This window comes from Choloepus didactylus, chromosome 4 (assembly GCF_015220235.1).
Source record: "Choloepus didactylus isolate mChoDid1 chromosome 4, mChoDid1.pri, whole genome shotgun sequence".
NCBI classification, from domain to species: domain Eukaryota; kingdom Metazoa; phylum Chordata; class Mammalia; order Pilosa; family Megalonychidae; genus Choloepus; species Choloepus didactylus.
The window spans coordinates 56,735,469-56,759,216 of record NC_051310.1 but is presented as its reverse complement, the minus strand read 5'-3'; the positions used below and the strand labels follow the sequence as shown (position 1 = coordinate 56,759,216).

Genomic DNA, 23,748 nt, shown 5'->3' with positions numbered 1-23,748 from the left:
AATGCTCATGAGTTGGCAATCATCCATTTTTCTTGATATTTTGTAGTGGTTTTAGAATTTGTGTAATTGTCACCAGAATCAGATTATTCAGTAATTACACCGACCAAACTATATTATTAGTTGTCATTTATAGTGTTCCTTTTCAGTCAGCTTTAAGTGGAATTATTAGCTCAGAAAAACTTGTATAAAATATGTTTTGTAATAGTGGAAGGTTATTAATCCAGTTACTGTTTTCAGGCAGTCTGCTGAACTAAATAAACTACGCCAGGATTATGCTAGGTTGGTGAATGAGCTGACTGAGAAAACAGGAAAGGTACAGCAAGAGGAAGTCCAAAAGAAGAATGCTGAGCAGGCAGCTACTCAGTTGAAGGTGATTTATCCCATCTTTATTTACTGTCTCACAAATAAGGTTGATATTTAATTTGATGAACTAAATGTGTATACAGGTTTGAGAAATGTAGTGTGAGGCTTAATGGGACCTATAGAAGTACTCTGCCTTTGTGGAAATGTGTGCCCTGATAAAGAATTGAATATATGCTTGAATTTGAGGTTAAAGACTGTTTGAAGATATGAAGAATGAAATTAGTTAATTAACGGGTATGAACAGTACAATTTCATTTTATGTATAGTGTTTAGGTTCTCTGTGTGCAAGGCAAAAATGTAGCTCAGATATCTTTAACATCTCATATCATCCATAACTTGGATTTCACAAAGTCCAGTAGAGCCTGTTTTTCCTCCAGATTAGAGTAGATGGTTTTTCCTTTGCTTGAGCACAAGACTAAGTCATTCTAAGGTTGCTGAGACTGACTGAGAGAGGGGCAGATTCATTTCTTTCATCTTACATGTACTCTAGAGCATAAGCACATTGAGTAGAATTCTGTCCTCTTTATATTGGGGAAGGGGTTTACTGAGAGTATAGTTTAATGTATGTAAGTTAAATAAATGAAACCGCATTGCATTAGAGTCCTGCCTAACTCGCTGATACAGTTGTGACTTGATACCAATTCCAGAGTAGTAGGGTTTAAGTGGGCTTTGAGAATAATTGTGGAAAATAGTGTAATTTTTGTTCTTGAAGTTTTCGTGGGTCCTTGTGGGAGATTGATATAATTGTCCTTTCTTTTATTCAGTATTGGTCTTGCTGGTAGGTTTACTGCTGGTATTTATAGATACAGAAATCTGTTCTTTACGGCTCTGGATAAATAGATAAATGACCTTCAAGATTATAGTCATAATTGGAGTGCTGTGCTATAAAGACATAACATACCTCATAATATGAATATAGGTACCTACTGAGATTTAGCAATAAATGTATGATCTGTCATTTGGAAGCTTATCAGCTGAAGGAAGATTAATGTAAAAGAGGTCGTAGCAAGTGGGTCAGAAATATACATACTATAGCAATCTTGATCCAGCGGCACAAAAATTGAAAGTTGAAGTAATTACTAATCTGTAAATCCTGTATTTTCAATGGAAGGATGGCTGTGGCTGATAAGTAGATGTCTTTCAGACTACATATCTGCCTATCTTATTAAAATGTAGGCGACTACTCACAATAAGCAGTTTGATGACACAATAGTAAGTAAAGGTAGAGGATGCTTTATTAAAAAAAAAGTTGAAATCCTGTGTTTGTGTTTATTTATCCTTTGTCCCTTTTTAAATATCAAGGTTCAACTACAAGAGGCTGAGAGAAGGTGGGAAGAAGTCCAGAGCTATATCAGGAAGAGAACAGCGGAACATGAGGCAGCACAGCAAGGTAGGGGAAAGAGGTATTCATGTAAACTTAGTACTGTATATAATTTTGGATAAAATGTCCTCCCATCTACATAGTGAAGAACATATAACTAGACATTTTAGTTACGGCTCAATAAAAATACTTTTCAATAATATTAGCCTTTACACTTTCGTAGTATCTTTATTTCTTCGATATTTGATAGGGTTTTAGAAATAAACTATTTACTAGCTTTGCCTGAAGCGGTATGTTGCAGGCAAAATTTTTTTTTTTTTAATTAATAAATTTTATTTGGAATAAGTTCAATATTACAGGAACACTTGCAAAAGCAGTACAAACCCCATACATAGAACTCCATCATACCCCGACCCCCCTCCCCCGATACCCCGATCCATTACCTTTAAGATCCTGTCACACCACTCTTTCTTTCCCTCCCTCCCTCCCTAACACCCATCATCTATTGCTCTGTCCTCTGAACATGAGAGCAAGCTGCACATATCTTTGAACAAACAGTATAATTCACATATACCTTTCCCATGGACAAGAACATTATTTTATGCAATCTCATTAAACGCAGCTAAGAAGTTCAAGAAATTCAACATTGATATAAAGCTTACATTCTATATTCCCTTTTTTTTTCTTTTTTTTCTTGTGTCCCATCTGTGTCCCTTTGAGCCTCCTCTCCTCCGACCTCAGATCCCATCCAGGATCATCCTTGGCATTTAATTGTCATCTATTTAGACTGTCTTATTATTTTTTTTTTTTTTCAATTGTGGAAAGATATATATAGCCTAAATCTTCCTATTCCACCCCTCCCTAGCATTCCATTAGTGGGATTAATCACATTTAGAATGTTGCAATGCTATCACCTTCCAACCATCCATTTCTAGAAGTTTCCCTTCACCCCAAACAAAAATCCTACTCTCATTTCTTAATTCCCCATTGCCCCTTCCCCAACTTCTTGGAACCCCTACTCTACTTTTCATCTCTTTGGTCATATTCTTTGATACTTCCTTTGTGTTTACCATGGGGCTTAAATTTAACATCTTAAATCTATAACAATCTTGTTTTTCTTTGATACCAACTTAACTTCAATAGGACACGTAAACTGTGTTCCTTTACTCCTCCATTCCCCCACCTTTATGTAGTTCTTGTCAAAAATTACATATTTTACATTGAGTCCAAAACCACCGATTTATCATTACAGTTTATGTATTTTAGATCCTGTAGGAAGTAAATAGTGGAGTTATAAATCAACAGTACAGTAGTATTGGTCTTTATATTTACCATGTGATCTTTACTGGAAATCTTTATTTCTTCATGTGGTTTCAGTCAATTGTTTAGTGTCCCTTCCTTTCAGCCTGCTTAGGACTGATCTACTGGTGAGGAAGTCCCTCAACTTTTGATTATCCGGGAATGTTTTCATCTTCCCCTCATTTTTATCCTTCAGGTGTTTGTGAATTCTCCAAGTCTCTGATGGTTATTGACTTCTATTTGTATTCCATTGTGGTCAGAGAATGTGCTTTGAACAAATTCATTTTTTTTATTTTTTATTTTATTGAGGCTTGTTTTTATGTCCCCGCATACCGCATATAGTCCATTCTGGAGAAAGATCCGTGATCACTAGTGGAGAACGTGTGTCCCGGTGATCTGGGATGTAATATTCTATATATGTCTGTTAAAATTCTCTCTCTCTCTCTCTCTCATTTCTTTGTTTCTCTGTCAGTAGGGCTCGCTTTAGTATCTGAAGTAGGGCAGGTCTTTTATTAGCAAACTCTCTCAGCATTTGTTTGTCTGTGAAAAATTTAAGCTCTCTCTCAAATTTGAAGGAGAGTTTTGCTGGATAAAGTATTCTTGGTTTGAAATTTTTCTCTCTCAGAATTTTAAATATGTCATGCCACTGCCTTGTCGCCTCCATGGTGGCCACTGAGTAGTCATTACTTAGTCTTATGTTGTTTCCCTTGTATGTGGTGAATTGCTTTTCTCTTGCTGCTTTCAGAACTTGCTCCTTCTCTTCAGTATTTGACAGTCTGATCAAAATATGTCTTGGAGTGGGTTTGAATTTATTCTATTTGGAGTTTGCTGGGCATTTATGCTTTGTGTATTTATATTGTGTAGACGGTTTGGGAAGTTTTCCCCAACAATTTCTTTGAATACTCTTTCTAGACCTTTACCCTTCTCTTCCCCTTCTGGGACCCCAATGAGTCTTAAATTTGGACGTTTTATTTTATTTATCGTATCCCTGAGATCCATTTCGATTTTTTTGATTTTTTTCTTCATTCTTTTTTTTGTTCTTTCATTTTCTGTTCTGTGCTACTCGAGGAGGCTGAGTTGTTATTCAACTTCCTCTAGTCTTGTATTATGAGTATCCAGAGTCTTTTTAATTTGGTCTACAGTTTCTTTAATTTCCATAAGATCTTCTTTTTTTTTATTTACTCTTGCAATATCTTCTTTATGCTCTTCCAGGGTCTTCTTTATGTCTTTTATATTCTGTGCCATGCTCTTCTTCAAGTCTTTTATATCCTGTGCCATGCTCTCATTGCCTGTCTGTAGTTCTTTGATTAATTCTGCCAGGTACTGTGTGTCTTCAGATCTTTTGATTTGAGTGTTTGGGTTCGGGTTCTCCTTGTTGTCTGGTTTTATCATATGCATTAAGATTTTCTGTTGTTTTTGGCCTCTTGGCATTTGCTTTGCTTGATCTTTAATTTGTTAGAATTGCAGCTTGGTGACATACACTGTCTCTAACTAACCAGCAGATGGCGTCTGTGAGTCACTTATTCCCCTCAAGTCAGTTCTCCCCAACTTTGTGGTGTGTGGGGATCTGATTCTTTTGGGGTCCAGTTGGTGCACTTAATTTGGGTGTGTTGTCGGTACTGTCTGCCCTCAATGAGGGGCGTGTGCCTGAGCGGTTAGAGAGGAAGGGCAGGTTTAACAATCAAACCTCCCAGGTGTTCCCGGAGATTTAAGGCTGTTCTCTGCTGCTGACACAAAAGTCCTTGGTATTAGCATAGGTTCCCTGGGATTTCTGAGCGGTTTCCCCCTCCCTGCTGTGGTTTTCCAGGACCTCTGCTGAGGAGGGGAGGGGCGTGCCACGTCAGAAGTGAGTGCTGGCCTCCAGGGAAGCCCTGGGCCGCCGGGCTGTGTAGGGGTGTTCCCAGCCCACTTCAAAGATGGTTGAATGGGACGCGTTAACTTCCCCTTTTCCGCACAGCTCCGCCCTCCCAGCTCCGGGACCGTCAGCCGTGGGTGTATTCAAGGCCCCTGTCCACGGCCGATATTGTGTCGTGTGAGCGGTGCTGCGGGAAAGACTCCCTGTCAGGCTGGGTTTCTTGGCTTGGCTCTGTGCTGTGTGTTGGCCCTGGGCAGGAGTAGCCCCGCCCACTGGGGAGATGGCTGCAAGTAGTGTGTTTTTTTTTTTTTTTTTTTTTTCCCCTCTCCTTTTGGCTCCCCTTTGCTCCCCTGGACCCGAGACAATCAGCAGTGGGTGTGGGAAGGGGTATCCTCCACCCCAGACTCCGAGGTGTTAGTCCAGACTGCTCCCATCTTATCTGCAGCTGTTCCCGGGCTTCTTCTTTTTTTGTTTTAAAATGCCAACCCACCGTTTCCCCACACCGCAGTGTGGCCGGGGGACTCAGCCGACTCACTCACTCGTTTCAGAATGCAGACTCCTGGTTTCACCAAATGCACATTCCCTGTGGCTTTAGCAGAACTTGTCCGGCTGATGCTCCTCTGGAAGTGGTGTTCTGGGTCACTTTCTGGTTTTTTATCTAGTGTTTTCCATGGAGGTGTTTTTTTTCTCTGCCTCACCTAGCCGCCATCTTAGGTTCCTCCTTCAGGCAAAATTATAATGCTTAATAGGGTAATGGGAGCCTAGCTGGGTGTGTTTCCTTTCTGTAGTTATTCTCTTTGGGTCCTTGATCAAGTCTTCATTTTATTTTTTGTTTTTAAGGAAGGACTCACTTCCTATTTTATGAAGAGAAAAACAGTCTTACCACTTCAAGTAGTTTACTGTAAACTGCCTTCTTAATGAAATGCTCACTTTCACTACTCATTTATTCCTAATTTGTTGGCTCCATTGGGAAATAATGGGATTGTATCATGTGTATTATTCATATTTCTACTATTCTCTCCCTCACACGAGAAAAGGGGGTAGCTAGTAAAATGTATTTCCAATGAATAGGATAGATCATACAGATTTTTGGTTTTTTTGACCAGTTTGGTTTCCTTTGTGATTCCTCCTCCCCCAGGAATTTGCCTCGGGTTCAATATCTAAATATATGCAAGATATTTGAAGCCCCTTTTCTTCATATTTGAAGGAAGTATTTGTGTTAAGATAACATTAGTTTCTTTTTTTTGTTGTCCTTATATGAGATATTAGATTTGTTCTTTGTTGTTCTAGAAAGCAAAACTAGGGTCAGTGAGCAAAAATTTAGGGAGACCTATTTCAGCCTCAGTTTATTCACCCATTGGATATGCTTTGAGCAGCTACTGTATGGCAGTCACTGTTCTTGATTCTTGAGATACATCACTGAACAAAGCATTAAACTTACATTCTAGCTAGAGAAATCAGTAAGTGTGAATCAGCGAACTCAGTGTAAGGAAAAAGTTGAACTATCAAGAGTGTAAACTGTGACTCTTAAGACACTGGTTCCCCTGGCAGAATCCTGTTAATTGTTTAGCATGTTTTCTAGGAGATTCCAAAGTGAAAGCCCTGAATCAGATGACCTCTGAGGTCCCTTCTCACTGTGGGATGCTCTGATTCTTTGGCAATTCAATTCATCTACACGGAATACCATGGAATTTGCTACTAATATTAACTGAGAATTAGAATGGGTTAATTTCTTTTTTGGGTTTCAGAAGACAGGATCATTGCTACCACTTTTAGCCAGTCGTTTGTGGCTTCATCCCCTTGTTCTTACACACAGTGCCATGCAGACTCTTTGCTCAGCCACCCATCACATATCCTTTATGTCCTAGTCAAAATACCACTCTTCCTCATTCCTGGGCTCCTTATTCTAAATTAGGTCTCCTTTATGCTTTACCTTTGTACCCTGTACTTTTCCTGCACACATATAAAAAGTATGCTCTTACCTCAGTGAGTGATTATACTTTTTATATGTGTGATTTTTGCATAGTTCTCTGCAATCTCCATGAGAATAGGAACTGTGTTTGTTTTCTTCACTGCTTTATAGGCGGACCTAGTTTGGTCTATGGCACATGCTGAAGTTTCAGTGAATATTTATTTGGTGGTGAGTGATGAGTCAAATCAGTAGGATATCTAGAGAAGAAGAACATGACTGGTTTCATTGCTAGAAGCCATTGAGGGCTGGGTGTTTTCATACATTTCTTTCTATTCTTGAATATCTAGAACACTGAAATATCAGTGCCAGGGGGCCTTAGAACTTATCTGATGCCTCTATTGACAGAGAGGAGAAAACTTGAACCTACTGGGAAAGAGTCTTTGAATGTGCATGAGTCTGTGAGAACACAGGCAGCATTTTAAGAGCTACTTTCTCGGAAGTATTTTGGAGCACACGACATACACTCAAATCATCCTACTTAGGTTTGAAGCGCATCCTAAACTGTTGGTGCAAAAGTGGTGGAAGATGGGAGAATGTGTGGGCGAACTGGGACCGCTGTGGGATTCCCAGTCCCCCATGTGCACAGGGTCCCTGGGGGGCAGAGGTGCAGAAGAACCTGCAGGGCCTGGTGGAGCCAGGCTGAAATGCTGACAGCTCTCTGACTATGCTGGTTGCTGCAGTAACTTTCCAAAACCTCCCACGGCAGGGAAGGGGAAGGAGAAAGGAAACCAAAAATCCCAAATATAATTTAATTTCCAGGGTAAACATTTTCATATAAAAATGGCCAAGTCTTTCCTTGAGGCTGGGCTGCTTTCTCAGGCATTATCACACTGCCCCCTTGAGCATTCCACCAAAACCCTTTGCAGAGGCTGCTGCAACTACAGCAAATGTTGGAAGAAGCTGTCTAGGCAAGCGGGGGACAAATGGAGATAGATTATAATCTAGATGCACAGATGGGCAGGAAGAGCTTCAAGGGCTTCTCCCTCTCATGTAGGCTGAATGCAAGTAAGTGAACATTAATTGTTGGGCATGTTTAATTTAGTTTGAAAGACCTATGAGCAAACTGAGCTGAAAGTGTCAAAATAAGGGATCCCCACTGGCATGATCTTGGAGCTAAAAAGGGTCCCTTGCTCTGAAATATCTGCCCTAGTATCTTGCTCTAAGACCCTGGGATGGGGTAAGGATGGTAAACTTGCTTAGCATTTATTGAGTGTTTACTGCAGGACAGAGGACTTTCCAAAGCCCATTATATACATTTTTTTTTTTTTTTAATTTATTTAATCCTAACAACAAGCCTGTGAGGTGGAAGGTAGCATTATCTGAATTTTACAGAGAACAAAATAGAGTCTCTGGAATCTCAAGTAGTTTTCCCACAGTTACGTGATCAATAAATGGTTGTGCAGGAATTTGAGTCTAGTCTGTGGGACTACCTGTCAAGTCAGGGAAAACCCAGATAATAGTTCTGTGTCTGTTGGCTCCATGACTTTGGGTTGGTTACTTCCTCCCTCTAGAACTTCTGTTTTCTCCTCTGCAAAATGAAGGATTGCATTAGACCAACTCTAATGGTTAAAAATTCTGAGCTCCTATGAATCTGTGGCACTGGTAGTTTAACAAGAATCAGTTCAATAAAGATTAACTGGGCATTCGTCTCCCAAAGAGCTGAAAGGGGTGTAAGATGGTATGGTTTTGATGGGCAGTGGTGTAGGGGTGGAGGTCAGCCTTGCACAGGACACAGAGCCTGGGAAAATGCAGGGGGTGGTGGAAGCCTCAAGAGAGGAGGCAGGTCCAGAGTGTGTCCTACAGTCATACTGATTCTACTTGCTTCCTAATTTGGACATGGGTGGACTTGCACAGAGAGGGTTGTTAGCTGATCCATCTGAGATCAAAGACAAAATACTCGGCCATGTTACAATTTGATCAATTCCATTTATAGAACAGTGTCCATGTTGGTTGGAGTTTCTGTGAATACAGTGGAAATGCAGGGTTTTAAAAAGTGTGCAAATGAATGAAATTGGAAAGCCATTTATCCCACCTCCGATGAGCACCCTTGGCTCTGCTCCAAATTGCTCAGCCACCTATGGGGTTCTAGAGAAGTCAGCAGGACCCAAGAAAGTCAGCTGACCTTGGAAAATTGTTACTGATAATAATAGTTATGACTTATCAAGCCCCATGTCTTTCAGTAACATTATTTTAATGATTCCCAAGTAGTTCCTGTATTTCCTGTCTTTAACTGTTGGATATTGCAACATTTGAGCTCTTCAGTGCTTTGATTTAACTTCACACACCCACACACACACACACATCCACACACACCCACACACACACACCCACACCTACACCCACTGCCATTATATATGCTGGGCACTGTGGTCCTATTCTAGAAGCTGGGGTAATAGATTTCAATTCTGTCCTCAAGAAATTTTTAGACTGTGGCCTAAGAAAACAAAACCAAAAACTTGCTAAGTGCTATTAGAGAAGTATTCCCAGGATGCTATAGGGGGGCTTATAACCCAACTCATACTGAGTGACAAGAAAGGATATGAAAACTGTCAATAGGAAGTGACAGATCCAACTGGGTTGGGGAGGGTGGGAAGGATGTTTTAGGTAGAGGAACTATAATGACTAAAGATTACTGCAGCATGGAACAATGTAATTTATTCAGAGAACTTCAGAAAGTTCTGGCAGCAGGAAGGATGCCTATGGGAGAGTTGTAGAAAATAAGTTTGGACAGATCAACATAAGTTTCTTTTTAAATTAATATTTTATATTTCATTGGTGAAATCTGTGGAGCACATGTAAATCTTGCTATAAACAGTAATCTCCCACCTCACTCTCACTAGAAGCAGCCACTTTGAACTTTCACCTGTTGGTTTTAGTATCGTTCTTCATATTTCAAAATAAGCATATTTTTTACATCTTGATAAATCACGATAGGCATCTGTTTACTTTCTATTACAGAAGATGAGGGCCTAAAACTCCTGAACCATTCCTCCCATTTTCCCCTCATACTCTGATTATATCAGTCTTCCTTGCTTATGACATGACTCTCTAACTCAATGCTGAGCTAAGATATACAGTAAAACTAGTTCTTTTCTTGAACTTTAAGAATATTTTCCTGGAGCCAATTATTGCATTATATTTTATTTTTTTAAAAATTGATACTATTTTGAGTGATTTTTTTTCTTTATTAGAAAAGTTGTGGTTTTAAAGAATTATGCATAATGGGAGTTCTGAGATTTTAATATATAGTTAAAGCAATTTTAACTCTCTAGTGTATGAGAAGCACCCAATGAAAGTTAAAGTATTTAAATATCATATACTCAAAAAAACTGTAAAATCAGCTCTGCCCAATCTAACCTTGCCAGCATCCCATACATAGTTAGAGAATTCATTCATTACCAAGCTCAGTTCTTAGAAATGCTATAGATCTCTGTTCCCTATTACATAGGGAAAAATGTTTAGTTATATTTTAGGGATTAATTTGCTAAGGAACATTTAATGATATATGTGCAATTACATTTCAAGTACAAATTAAAATGTTGAAGAATATTTCAAGTTGAAAAAAAAAGAATTATGCATAAAATACAGGATTCCTATATACCACCTTATTGTTAACACCTTGCAGTGGCGTGGAATGTTTGTTACTATTGATGAAAGCACATTTTTATAATTGTACTATTAACTGTAGTCCATGGTTTAATTTATGGTTCATTGTTTATGTAGTATAATCCCATGGATTTTTTTTTTTTTTTAATTTTTATTGTTACCATACATACAACCTAACATTTCCCTTTTTAACCATATTCAGATATATATTTCAGGATCGTTAATTACATTCACAATGTTGTGCTACCTTCACCACTATCCATTGCTAAGATTTTTCCATTGTTCCAAATAGGAACCCTGTACATTTTAAGCCTTAACTTCCCATTCCCTATCTGTAGTACATCCCCTGGATTCGGATTTTTTGAGTTCACTTATTCTAATTATTTCATATCAGTGAGATCATACAACATTTGTCCTTTTGTATCTGGCTGTTTTCACTCAACAAGATGTCTTCAGGGTTCATCCAGTTTGTCGCATGTATCAGAACTTCGTTGTTTTTTATGGCTGAATAATGTTCCATTTTGTGTATATATGACATTTTGTTTCATCCAGTCATTGATGAACATTTGGACTGCCTCCATCTTTTGGCAAAAGTGAGTAATGCTGCTATGAACATGAATGTGCAAACATCTGTTTGAGTCCTGCTTTCAGTTCTTTTGGGTATAGGCCTAGAAGTGAGATTGCTGAGTAATATGGTAATTCTATACTTAACATTCTGAAAAACTGTCCAACTGTCTTCCACAGCTGCTGCACCATTTTACATTGCCACCATCAATGAAGGAGTGTTCCTATTTCTCTTCATTCTCTCCAGTACTTGAAATTTTCTGTTTTTATAATAGCAGCTATTGTAATGAATGTGAAATGGTATCTCATTGTGGTGTTGATTTGCATTTCCATGATGGCTAATGATGTTCAGCATCTTTTTGTGTGCTTTCTGGCCATTTATTATATCTTCTTTGGAGAGAGTCTGTTCAAGACTTTTGCCCATTTTTTGAGTTTTGTTGTTAAGTTGAAGGATATCTTTATTATATATTCTGGATATTAAACCCTTATCTGATATGGGGTTTACATATATTTTCCCACTGTGTAGGTTGTTGTTTTCCTTTCATGATAAAGTTCTTTGCACACAAGTTTTTAGTTTTGATGACATTTCCTTTAGCTATTTTTTTCTTTTGTTGTTTGTTCTTTGGGTGTAAAGTCTAAGAAACCATTGCCTAACAGAAGTTCCTGAAGATGCTTCCCTCCATTTTCTTCAGATGTTTGATAGTTCTGGTTCTTTGGTCTTTGATGCATTTTGAGTTGGTTTTTGTATAAGGTGTGACGTAGAATCCTCCTTTTTTTTTTTTTCCCCACCCCAAATGGCAATCCGGTTTTTCTAGCACTGTTTGAGTAGTCTTTCCCCTTGTCAGAAATCCATTGGCCATAAATGTGATGGTTGATTTCTGAGCTCTCAGTTTGATTCCATTGGTCTATATGTCTGTCCTTGTGACAGTACCATGATGTTTCATTACTGCGGTTTGTAATAAGTTTTAAGATTGCGAAGTGTGAGTCCTCCAACTTCATTCTTCTTTTCAAGATAGCTTTAGCTATTCAGGGCCCCTTACTCTTTCAAGTAAATTTGATGATTGGATGTTCCATTTCTGCAAGTAAACTTTTTGGAATTTTGATTGGGATTGCCTTAAATCTGTAAGTAGCTTTGGGTAGCATTGACACCTTAACAATATTTAGTCTTCCAATCCATGAATATGAATGTCCTTCCATTTATTTAGGTCTTCTTTGATTTCTTTTAGCAGTGTTTTGTAGTTTTCTGTGTACAAGTCTTTTACATACTCACATTTATTCCTAGATATTTGATTCTTTTTGTTGCTATTGGAAGTGGAATTTTTTTCATTTAGCTTTTTCTTCTGATTATTCATTGCTAATTTTTATAAAAACACTCCTGAATTTTGGATGTCAATTGTGTGTCCTGTCACTTTGCTGAATTCATTTATTAGCTCTAGGGGCTTCATTGTGGATTTTTCTGGATTTTCTGTGTAAAGGATCATGCCATCTACAAATAGGGAAGCTTTTTTTTCCTCTTTTCCAATTCGGATGCTTTTTATTTCTTTCTTTTGCCTAATTGTTCTGGCTAGAACTTCCAGTACAGTGTTGAATAACAATGGTGATAATAGGCATCCTTGTCTTGTTCCTGATCTTAGACAGAAAGCTTTCAGTCTTTCATCTTTGAGTACTATGTTAGCTAGCTGTGGGTTTTTCATATGCTTTTTTTTTCGTGCTGAGGAAGTTTCCTTCTATCCTAGTTTTTAAATTGTTTTTTATCAAGAAGGGATGTTGGACTTCATCAAATGCCTTTTCTGCATCCATTGAGATGATCATGTAGTTTTTTTTTCTTCATTCTGTTTATGTGACAGTTACATTAATTGATTTTCTTATGTTGAACCACACTTGCATACCTGGGGTTAAATACCACTTGACTGTGTATATGATTCTTTTGATGTGTGGTTTGATTCAGTTTGCTAGTATTTTATTGAGGATTTTTGCAATATCTAAGGAATATTGGTCTATATATTCCTTTGCTTCTGGTATCTTTATCTGGCTTTGGTATGAGAATGATGTTGGCTTCATATAACAAATTAGGTAGTATTTACTCCTCTTCAATTTTTTGAAAGTGTTTGAGCAGAATTGGAGTTAAGTCTTCTTGGACTCTTTGGTAGAATTCCTCTGTGAAGCCATTTGGTCCTGGGCTTTTCTCTGTTGGGAAATTTTTGATTACTGATTCAGTCTCTTTACTAATAATTGGTTTGTTGAGATCTTTTATTTCTTCTTGAGTCAGTGTAGGTAGTTTGTGTGTTTCTAAGAATTGTCCATTTCATCTAGGTTATCTAATTTATTGGTGCACAGTTGTTCATGGTATCCTTTTATAGTCTTTTTTATTTCAGCAGGCTTGGTAGTAGTATTCACCTTTTCATTTCTGATTGCCATTATTTGTATCTTCTCTGTTTTCATTTTTTTTGTCAGTCTTATTAAAGTTTGTCAACTTTATTGATCTTTTCAAAGAACCAACTTTTATTTTTTATTCTCTCTTGTCTTTTTGTTTTATATTTCATTTATCTCCACTCTGATCTTTTTTATTTCCTTCCTAATGCTTGCTTTGGGTTTAGTTTGTTCTTTTTCTATTTCTTCCAGTTTTGAGGTAGGTCTCTGGTTTGAAGTGTGTTTTTTTTTTTTTTTTCATTAATGTAAGCATTTAGAGTTAAAAATTTGCATCTCAGCACACTGCCTTAGCTGCATTCCATAGGGTTTGGTATGCTGTATTTTCATTTTTGTGTGTCTCAAGGTATTTTCTAATTTTCTTTATGGGTTCCCCTTTAACTCATTGAGTGGTTTGAAAGTATGTTGTTTAATTTTTGTGTATTTGAGTTCTCCATTTTTCCCTCTGTTACTGATTTCTGGCTTTATTACATTGTGGTTTGTGCCGGTTTGAATGTATTGTGTCCCCCAAATGCCATTATCTTTGTGGTCTTGTGAGGAGACGTTTTGGTGATGGTTGGATTTGCTTGGAATGTGCTCCACTCAGCTGTGGGTAATGATTCTAATGCGATGTTCCCATGGAGGCATGGCCCCGCCCATTTGGGGGTGGGCCTTGATTGGTGGAGCTATATAAATGAGCTGACTCAGAGAGAGGGAACTAACTGAGTGCATCTGGGAGTGATGTTTTGAAGAGGAGCAAGCTTGCTAGAGAGGAACGTCCTGGGAGAAAGCCGTTTTGAGGCTGGAGCTTTGGAGCAGACGCCAGCTGCCTTCCTAGCTAACAGAGGTTTTCCGGACACCGTTGGCCATCCTCTGGTGAAGGTGTCCGATTGCTGAGGTGTTACCTTGGATGCTTTGTGGCCTTAAGACTGTAACTGTGTAGTGAAATAAACCCCCGTTTTATAAAAGCCTATCCATCTCTGGTGTTTTGCATTCTGCAGCATTAGCAAACTAGGACATGGTTGGAGAATATACATTATACGATTTCAATGTTTTGAGTATTGAGACTTGTTTGGTGACCTAAGTTATGATCTGTCCTTGAGAATGATCCATTTGCACCCGAGAAGAGTCTGCATTCTGCTGCTTTTGGGTGAAGTGTTCTATATATGTCTGTTAGCTCTAACTGGTTTAGAGTATCATTCAAGTTTTTTTTTTAATTCAATTTTATTGTGATGTAGTCACATACCATTCAGTCATACAAAGTGTACCTTCAGTTCACAGTACCATTATATAGTTGTGCGTTCATCACCAAAATTAATTTTTGAACATTTTCATCACCACACACACACAAAAATAACAAGAATAAAAATTAAAGTGAAAAAGAACAATTAAAGTAAAAAAGAACACTGGGTTTTTTTTTTTTCCCCCCCTTTTTCTACTCATCCATCCATACAATGGACAAAGGGGAGTGTGGTCCATAGGGCTTTCCTGATCACATTGTCACCCCTCATAAGCTACATTTTTATACAATTGTCTTCAAGATTCAAAGGTTCTGGGTTGTAGTTGGATAGTTTTAGGTATTTACTGCTAGCTATTCCAATTCATTAGAACCTAAAAAGGGTTGTCTATACTGTGTGTAAGAGTGCCCACCAGAGTGACCTCTCGGCTCCTTTTGGAATCTCTCTGCCACTGAAGCTTATTTCATTTCCTTTCACATCCCCCTCTTGGTCAAGGAGATGTTCTCCATCCCACGATGCCGGGTCTAGATTTCTCCCCCGGAGTCATATTCCACGTTGCCAGGGAGATTCACTCCCCTGGGTGTCAGATCCCACCTAGGGGTGAGGACATGATTTCACTTGCCAAGTTGGCTTAGCTAGAGATAGAGGGCCACATCTGAGCAACAAAGAGGCATTCAGGAGGAGACTCTTAGGCACAATTATAGACAGGCCTAGTCTCTCCTTTGCAGCAACAGTCTTCCCAAGGGCAAGTCCCATGGTAGAGGGCTCAGCCCATCAAACCACAGTCCCCTATGTCTGTGAGCACATCAGCAACCATTGAGGTGGGGAAGCCCAACACCCCTGCATTCTCTACCAGCTCCTCAGGGGAGTTAATTACTATTAACTATATTAAAAAAAACATAAAAAAAACACATTTCAAACAAACCATAACAAGGGAGTAAGAAGAAGACAACTAATGTAAAATAACTACTTTACTTCCAACATGTTCCTGTTCTACCCCAAGAAAATAACCTACTATAGCAACATTTCTGTGAACTTGTTCCTACCATACCCACCAGAAATTAACAAACCAAGTTTGTATTTCTTTATTGATCTTCTGACTAGATGTTCTATCCATTATTGACAGCTGTGTATTAAAGTCTCCTTCTGTTAATGTTGAACTGTCAGTTTTTCCCTTCAAATCTGTCAGTGTTTGCTTCCTATATTTTGGGGTCTACTGTTAGGTGCCTATATATTTATAATTGTTACATTTCCTTTTGAATGGATCCCTTCTTATCTCGGTATATAATAACTATCTTTATTCCTTGTAACCGTTTTTGACTTAAAGTGTATTTTATCTTTTATTAGTTTAGCTACCCCAGCTCTCTTTTGGTTCTACTTGCATGGTATATAGTTTTTCCAGCCTATCATTTTCAACCTACTTGCATCTTTGAATTTAAGGCAAATCTCTTGTAGGCAGCATATAGTTGGATCTTGATATTTTTTATCCTTTCTGCTAATCTCTGCCTTTTTACTGAAGAGTTTAATCCATTTACATTTATAGTCACTACTGATAATGTATGAATCTCTTCTGCCATTAATGCCTACTTTTATATTTATTTGATTTGTGTGTGTGTGTGTGTGTGTGTGTTGTACCATATTGAGTACCTTCTCTTTTCTATCTGGATATATTTTTCATTTATTTTCCTTGTGGTTACCATTATTGATTTCATACCAACTGAACGTCAGTAGCATACTACATATACTTTTCCTGTATCCCTCCATCCCCTCATGTTTTTTGTGCTTATTACAACTATTCCTTTGTATGTCCGAAACCATCAATGTATCATCACTTTTTATGAATTTGCGCTTTAGCATTTGTAGGAAGAAGTGGAATCACATACCAAGAAATACATTACAAGACTACTGGCATTTATAATTGCCCAAATGTGTACCTTGACCACTCTTTTTTATTTCTTTATGCTGTTTTGAATCACTGTCTAGTGTGCTTTCCTTTAAGTCTGATGAGCTCCCTTTAGCATTGCATATAGGGTAGGCCTCGTTTTGACAGACTCCCTCGGCTTTTGTTTATCTGAGAATGTCTTAATCTCTCCTTCATTTTTGAAAGAAATCTCACCAGAAAAAAATACTTGGTTGGCAGTGGTTTTCTTTCAATGCTTTAAGTATTTCAACCCACTGTATTCTTGCCTCCATGGTTTCTGGTGAGAAATTGGCAACTAATTAGGGCTCCATTGTAAAAAACATATTGCTTTTCTCTTAAAGGTTTCAGAACTCTCTTCTTGTCTTTTTTCTTTTTTTAATGCAATGTTATTGAGATATAGTCACATACCAGATGATTATCCAAAGTGTACAATCAGTGGTTCCCAGTGTCATATAGTTGTACATTCATCACCACAATTGATTTTTTACATTTTCATTACTCAAAAAAAAAAAAAGAAAAAGAATAAAGAACATCCAAAACATCCAATACCCTTTATTCTCCATTATTTATACATTTTTATTTTGCCTTTATTTTCTGTCCATACACTGGATAAAGGGAGTGTCAGTCTCATGGTTTGTACAGTTACGCAGTCACACTGTAAAAACTGTACAGTTATACAGTCATCTTCAAGAATCAAGGCTATTGGATTACAATTCAACAGTTTCAGGTATTTCCTTCTAGCTATTTTAATACACTAAAAACTAAAAAGCGATATCTGAATAGTGCATAAGAATAACCTCCAGAATGATCTCTCAACTCCATTTGAAGTCTCCCAGCCACTGAAAGTTATTTTGTTTTGTTTCTCTTCCCTCTTTTGGTCCAAGAAGGCTTTCTCAATCCCATGATACCAGGGCAGGTCTTGTTCTTGGGAGTCATGTCCCATGTTGCCAAGGAGATTTACACCCCTGGGAATTAGGGGTAGAACAGTGAGTTTACCTGCAGAGTTGGCTTAGAAAGGCCACATCTGAGCCACAAAAGAGGTTTTCTGGTGGTGACTCTTAGGCACAATTATAAGTAGGTGTAACCTTTCCTTTGCAGCCACAAGCAAGCCCCCAGATAGAAGAGCTCAGCTCTCTAAATTGGTAGTCTCCAATGCTTGAGAGAAGATCAGGAATTCTTCAGGTGGTGAAGTTTAATATTTCCACGTTTTTTCCCAGTCCCTCAAGGGGGCTTTGCAAATACTTTTTATTCTCTGCTCAAATTACTCTGAGATGTATTGGGGCATCACATTAACCTGTACAAACCAACAAGATTTCACTCTGTATTCAAGTTCCATGTAATTATGGTGTTCGGATAAACCAACCATATAAATTGGATAGTGTGCTACAGAAAATATAAATGTTGCACCAAATAAACATCTCTTCCTTTGGTCTCACGCAGAAGTTTAAGTTTTAAAACACAATCAGTATCGTCCTTTACCCTTTGGTCTGATCTGCCTTAGTCCTAACCAGATCCGCTTCATTCGTATCTGTAATTGAAGTCTGATCTCTTTCTCAGCTTTTGTAACAGTTGCCATAAGGGTTAGTGCTGATTTTCTCAGATGCACAACTCTAACTCTGAGATGTCACAGAGATAACCCGAAGTTCCAGGGAATGACCAGGTTATACACAGAGCTCGGCATCTCAGAATTTAGAAATAACCGTAACAACTCAGGAATAGGTGTGACTGCCCTTCTTGTCTTGCATTTGATAGTGTGATTAGTGTATGAAGGGGTGTATTTGTCTTCGTATTTATTCTATTTGGTGTTCTCTGGGCTTCTTGGATATGTATATTCAAGTCTTTTGCTAAGTTTGGGAAGTTCTATTTCGTTATTTCTTTGAATATCCATTCCGCCCTTTTCTCCCTTTCTTCTCCTTCTGAGACCCCTATAATGAGTATATTGGCATGCTTGATTGTGTCCCAGAGGTATCTGAGGCTATTTTTGTGTTTTATAATTGTTTTTTCTTTCTGCTCCTCAGCCTGACTCACATTAAGTATCTTGTCTTTTAGTTCACTGATTCTTTTTTTTTGTCGGCTCCAGTCTGTTCTTGAAACCCTCCTGGGAATTTTTCATTTTAGTTATTGTGTTCTTCAACTCCAGTAGTTCTGTTTTGTTGCTTCTTAAAATTTCTGTCTCTTTACTAAGATTCTCATATTGCTCATTCATTGTTTTCCTGATATCCTTTAGTTCTTTCTCTGAATTTGCCTTCATCTCCTTGAGTATTTTTAAGATTATTTTTTAAAAGTCTTTGTTCGGTTTGTGTACCTTCTGGTCTTTTTGGTGTTTATCTAGATTTTTATCCTCTTCCTGTGGATGGATCATCGTTTCCTGTTTTTTTTTTTTTTTTTTTTTTTGTCCTCTTTTATTGCACACTATACATTTTAATATTTTAAAATGTTAATTCTCGGATTTATTTCCTGAGATATTTATTTCTTGATTTTGTAACCAGCTGGTGATAAGACAGATTTTCTGGCGCTTCGACCCTCCTATCAGGAAGGTCTGCCCAGTTCGAATGTAGTGTGCAGGGTTCTCCCTGTCTTTTCTGGGCCTTGTCTTTTCTTGGGCTTGTGCTTGTTAGTTGATTTGGACTTCCCCTGTTTACAGGTGTTTGAATGCCACATCTATTTCCCAGGAGACAGATTTCCTTTTCCTGGGTGTTTAAAGCAGTCAAGCCTTTGCCCCAAAGTGTCCACCTCTATGGTTTTTTACATTCCTTTAATGTCTCAAGCTGCTTTTGCCTGAGGGCAAATTCTGGGAGGTAGGGCATGCCAGAGAGAATTTTCCAAAGTAGCATTTCTCATCCTTACAGGGCCAGGGACCCATGACAGGGGCATGGGTTGGCTCCAGAGTGACCTTGGGAAGGGATTGGGAAGGGCACCAAGAGCTTCTTCCATGACTACCCAAACCTGAGCTTTCCTGGCCTGCCCTGCAAATGTGGCACTTCAACTAACTAAAGAATAGTATCTTCAAGCCTCCTTCACCACCTTTTTTCTGGGATGGGTTAGAACAAAGGGCCCCTCAGAGCCGGGCTTGCAGCCATCCAAAGTTGTTAATTAAAAACTTTGATCGGTGATCAGCTGTTCCCACCTTGGTCCTGGGGAGTAGAAATTTTATGTCCCTTTCTGTCACTAGTTAGTTAGGCAAAGTCTGGACCCCAGAATGGCCTGCCTTGAGAATGGGCTATAGGCCCCACAAAAGCAGTGGGCAGAGAGCACGTTACCCTAATTTACCAGCATCTTTGTCCTGTCCTGTTGATGCTGTCGAGTGTTCTTCTGGCCTCTTGGGTTTCAAAATAGTTGTTTCAGACAGTTTCTGCCTGTTTAATAATTGTTCTGGTGGAAAGATTGAGTTCTGGAGCTCCCTACTCCACCATCTCCCACAGTGCTTTGTATTGCTTTATCTTGTCACTTGTTTGATGTTTTGTTTATTGTTTATTTTAAGTTTTACCCATAGTTAAACTCTCCCCTCACCATCTCCCCCATAGGCTCTCAATATGTTAGATAATAGAGAATCTATTAGTTTTGGTTTTACCTTTTTATATCTCTCCTGGAGTCTTCAGTCTTCCTGCTCCTGTACTTAATGCTTTCTTGGTTGACTCCATAGTTGTCTTTCTGAGACTCCTCTTCATTTCTGTACTCTGTTTTCTTGATTCTCTGTTACTGTTAAATTTCTTGCTTTCCTCCTTCATTTAGTAGAACATATCTTCAGTAGCTTCATGAGAGTATGCCTTGGAGTATATTTGTTGAAGTTATATGTATCTGAAAATGCCTTTATTCTAACTTCACGCTTGATTGATTTGACTGGATGTGGAGTTCTAGGTTGCAGATAATTTTTCCCACAGAATTTCAAAGGCATTAATTTAGTGTTTTAACTTTTAGTGTTGCTGGTAAGAAATACTGTGTTTTTCTGAGTTCTAATCCCAGATGTGATGATTATATGTTTAATTTTCAAGAGTTCTTTCTTGAGTTGTGTTTTAGCATCTTGTTACAAAAGTAACATTTTACCTGTCTTAAAACATGCTAATAAAAATATAACATGTAAATATTAACATATAAATATAAATTACCATTTTCTCTTTTCTTTTTGGAGGTCTTCTTTCCTTCTTTCTTTTTCTGTTTTGGACTTCTTTATGTTATGAGGGAAGGTTGCTCATGTGCTCTTGGTATTTCCATTTCCTGGGCCTTTCCAGGTTTTTGGAATATTCCACTTCTCTGCCTAGTTAGTGATTGTCCCTCCATTCACTCTTTTTATAGTGATTTGGGGTTATTTTTCTGATTGCATGAAAGATAGTTTTTGTTTTTCATATTTCTTGCTGTTTGGGAGTTATTTCTAAAAAGAGGAGCAGACATAAAAACTTTTAACTTCATCATCTTAAAACCAGGACATTTGTCAGCCTTCAGATAGTAGATTTCTTCCGCATTTTTCTCTCTTCTCTAGGCAAAAGAATTCAGAGAATTCCCCAGGAATTCATTAAATAACTTACTAAGGTAGTTAGGGGAAATAAAGAATGCTTTCAAGAAATACGTTTTTAACCATCCTTAAATGATATAGTTAACACATTTATTGAATTTGTGTTGCATGCCAAGCCTTGGGTGCAGCTCTGGATTGAAGAAAAGGCAGTCTCCAATCTCAAAAACTTACTCTCTGGGAAAGGAGGTGGATTTGCAGGTGCTATGATAAAAGTAAGCATAGGCTTCAGTGGGAACATGCAGGAGGGGAAGCAGGGGAGAGATACATGGAAGGTTTTCTAGAAGAGAAAAAGATGTTTGTAAAATGCAGTGCTTCTTACAGATCTACAGGGTAAATTTGTGGCCAAGGAAAATGAAGTACAGAGCCTGCATAGTAAACTTACAGATACCTTGGTATCTAAACAACAGTTGGAGCAAAGACTAATGCAGTTAATGGAATCCGAGCAGAAAAGGGTGAACAAAGAAGAGTCTCTACAAAGGCAAGTTCAGGTATCTATTTTTTCTTCTTTTTTAGAAATAAAAGTAGGGGAAGTAGTTGGACATGTGTGTGTGTAGAAGAGAGAACAGTGTTTCCCTTATCCTGATTCTAGAGTTTTTGATAAATAATCGTAAATTAGTCTTTGAGCAGTTTTCAAAGATGAAAACTCATGAGAATTTGCCACCATTTAGTGTTTTTAAATGTGCTCACCCATAGTCTTAGGTTCTTCATATTAAATTAAGAACATCACAACGCAGTCTCAATTTCTGTCTTATAAATTAACTCTCAGAAGAGAATGCCTAATCATTGTTTAAAATAATTTCTGCCTTTTTAGAGATAAACAAACACCTGTGACTCATTGTGTTCTTATAAATTGGTGAAATTTTTACTAACAGCATGTTTTTTTCTCCTTTTTGATGGCTAATTATGAAAGGATATTTTGGAGCAGAATGAGGCTTTGAAAGCTCAAATTCAGCAATTCCATTCCCAGATAGCAGCCCAGGTAATGGCATTTTCTTATTATTTGTCATTAATAATAGCTTCCTAGCCCTTTTAAATAAATATGTGAGTGCCTGTTAAATGCCAAACACTGAACTAGTAGTTGGGAGAGTGAAGTGACAGTGATGATCCTGATACTATGCACTGTGATAATCAAGAACAGGATTGTGGGAAAACACTAAGAAAGAAATCCCAACCTGACTAATTGGGAGGTGGGTTGGAGAGGAAAGGAGGAAAAATGTCCACAGTCTTGTCACCATTTTGTGGAGAGGAACTAGCCAAATGGTGTCTAAAGTAGTGGTTTATGTCGTTAAAGGCGTTCACTAGATACTGACTTGCCGTTAGGAGATGTATTATACTCGAGGTAGCAGTGTGTTAAACCATAGCTTTCAGATTATATTTGAAAAAGGATAATTGAAATTTTATAGTTCATTTTAGTGAATAACAAACCTTCCAAAGTTTTGCAGGTGGTACTGTAAAACCTATTCTTCTTCTTGAGCATTGCGTGTGTATGTGTGTGTGTAATATTTAAGACATAAATAACATTACTGATAAAGAGTAAAAATTTCCAAGTATTTAACTTGCTGTTATAATATACATACTGTGAATTTCAATTTCATTTGTTCAGTTTTAAAATTCTAAAAATTGTTTGTTGCAAAAAGTATTAACTGAAAAAGAAGTTTGACTATTCTGTGTAGAAATTGGTTATTACATTATAAACTTGTTTTTAAGGTTCAGACTAGTTCAAACTCCCAGAGCTTTGAAAATGCAAATTGTTTTTTGAATTGCTTTCTTTGTAGAAATTAGAGTCTACAATTAATTGGGAGAGAATTATTTAATATAGGAAAGGGTTTGTGTGGGTTGGGTATATATGTATATGTACATGTAAATTATCCACTCAAATTAGATGGAAATTTTAAGTTATCAGCTAGAGACAGTTCTACAAAATTTATGAAGGAATGAAGTAACTAAAGAATACTATGAGTACCTTTTAAAAAGTAAAGGTGAGTGTGGGTATTGCCAAACTACTTACTTATCTTAATCATGAAATGCATTATTTCATTATTGAAAATTGTTGCTTAGAAGAGAAGCACAGAGATGAAAAATGGGCATTGTGACTTTCTCCATTTCATTAGTTACTTGTCAGGTATATAGTTTCCAGGTCTATCAACTTGTTTTATTTGAAATGTCTTGTTCATAGGTAGTTCCCTAATACTGGCTGTTGGTGATCAAACTTGCTTTCAGAATAGTAGCTATTATTTATTGAATACTTACCATGTGCCAGATACTGCTGTAAGTGCTTTATATACAATAATTTCTCTTAATTTCCAGAACTCTTTTGTGATGATTATTATTCAACTTTTAAACTTTCAAATGCGTTTATGCTGACACTGTTTTTCTTTCTTAGACATCTGCGTCAGCTCTAGCAGAGGAATTACACAAAGTGTAAGCATGCCTTTCCACACTTCTCTTATAATTGCTTAGTCACCACTAACTAGTACCTGTTAGATACACCTGTGATTGATTTTATACTCTGACTTGCTCAGAAAATAATCTCAATTAGTCCTGGAACAACTTCTCCTCTTTTTCTTTTCAGTGAGTTGGGTTCCTGAAGACATTAAGCACATTAAACATTCTGTGTTTATATGTATTCATCATAAAAGAGGGGGGACTTTTGTTGTTTTCAGCTTTAGCAGTTATGTGGAAGAAGTAATTGT

The 23,748-nt window shown here is 37.7% G+C and overlaps 1 protein-coding gene across 12 annotated transcripts in view; it reads left to right on the top strand.

The window, feature by feature from the left end:
- Positions 1-23,748, top strand: part of KTN1 (kinectin 1) — a 152,161-nt gene that overhangs the window by 67,708 nt on the left and 60,705 nt on the right. For all 12 annotated transcript variants that reach the window (XM_037832646.1, XM_037832652.1, XM_037832651.1 and 9 more), the window contains exons 9-13: positions 238-370; positions 1,666-1,753; positions 21,377-21,543; positions 21,966-22,034; positions 23,439-23,476. In XM_037832646.1, coding sequence (XP_037688574.1) covers positions 238-370; positions 1,666-1,753; positions 21,377-21,543; positions 21,966-22,034; positions 23,439-23,476 — 495 coding nt within the window. The remainder of the gene's footprint in view (positions 1-237; positions 371-1,665; positions 1,754-21,376; positions 21,544-21,965; positions 22,035-23,438; positions 23,477-23,748) is intronic.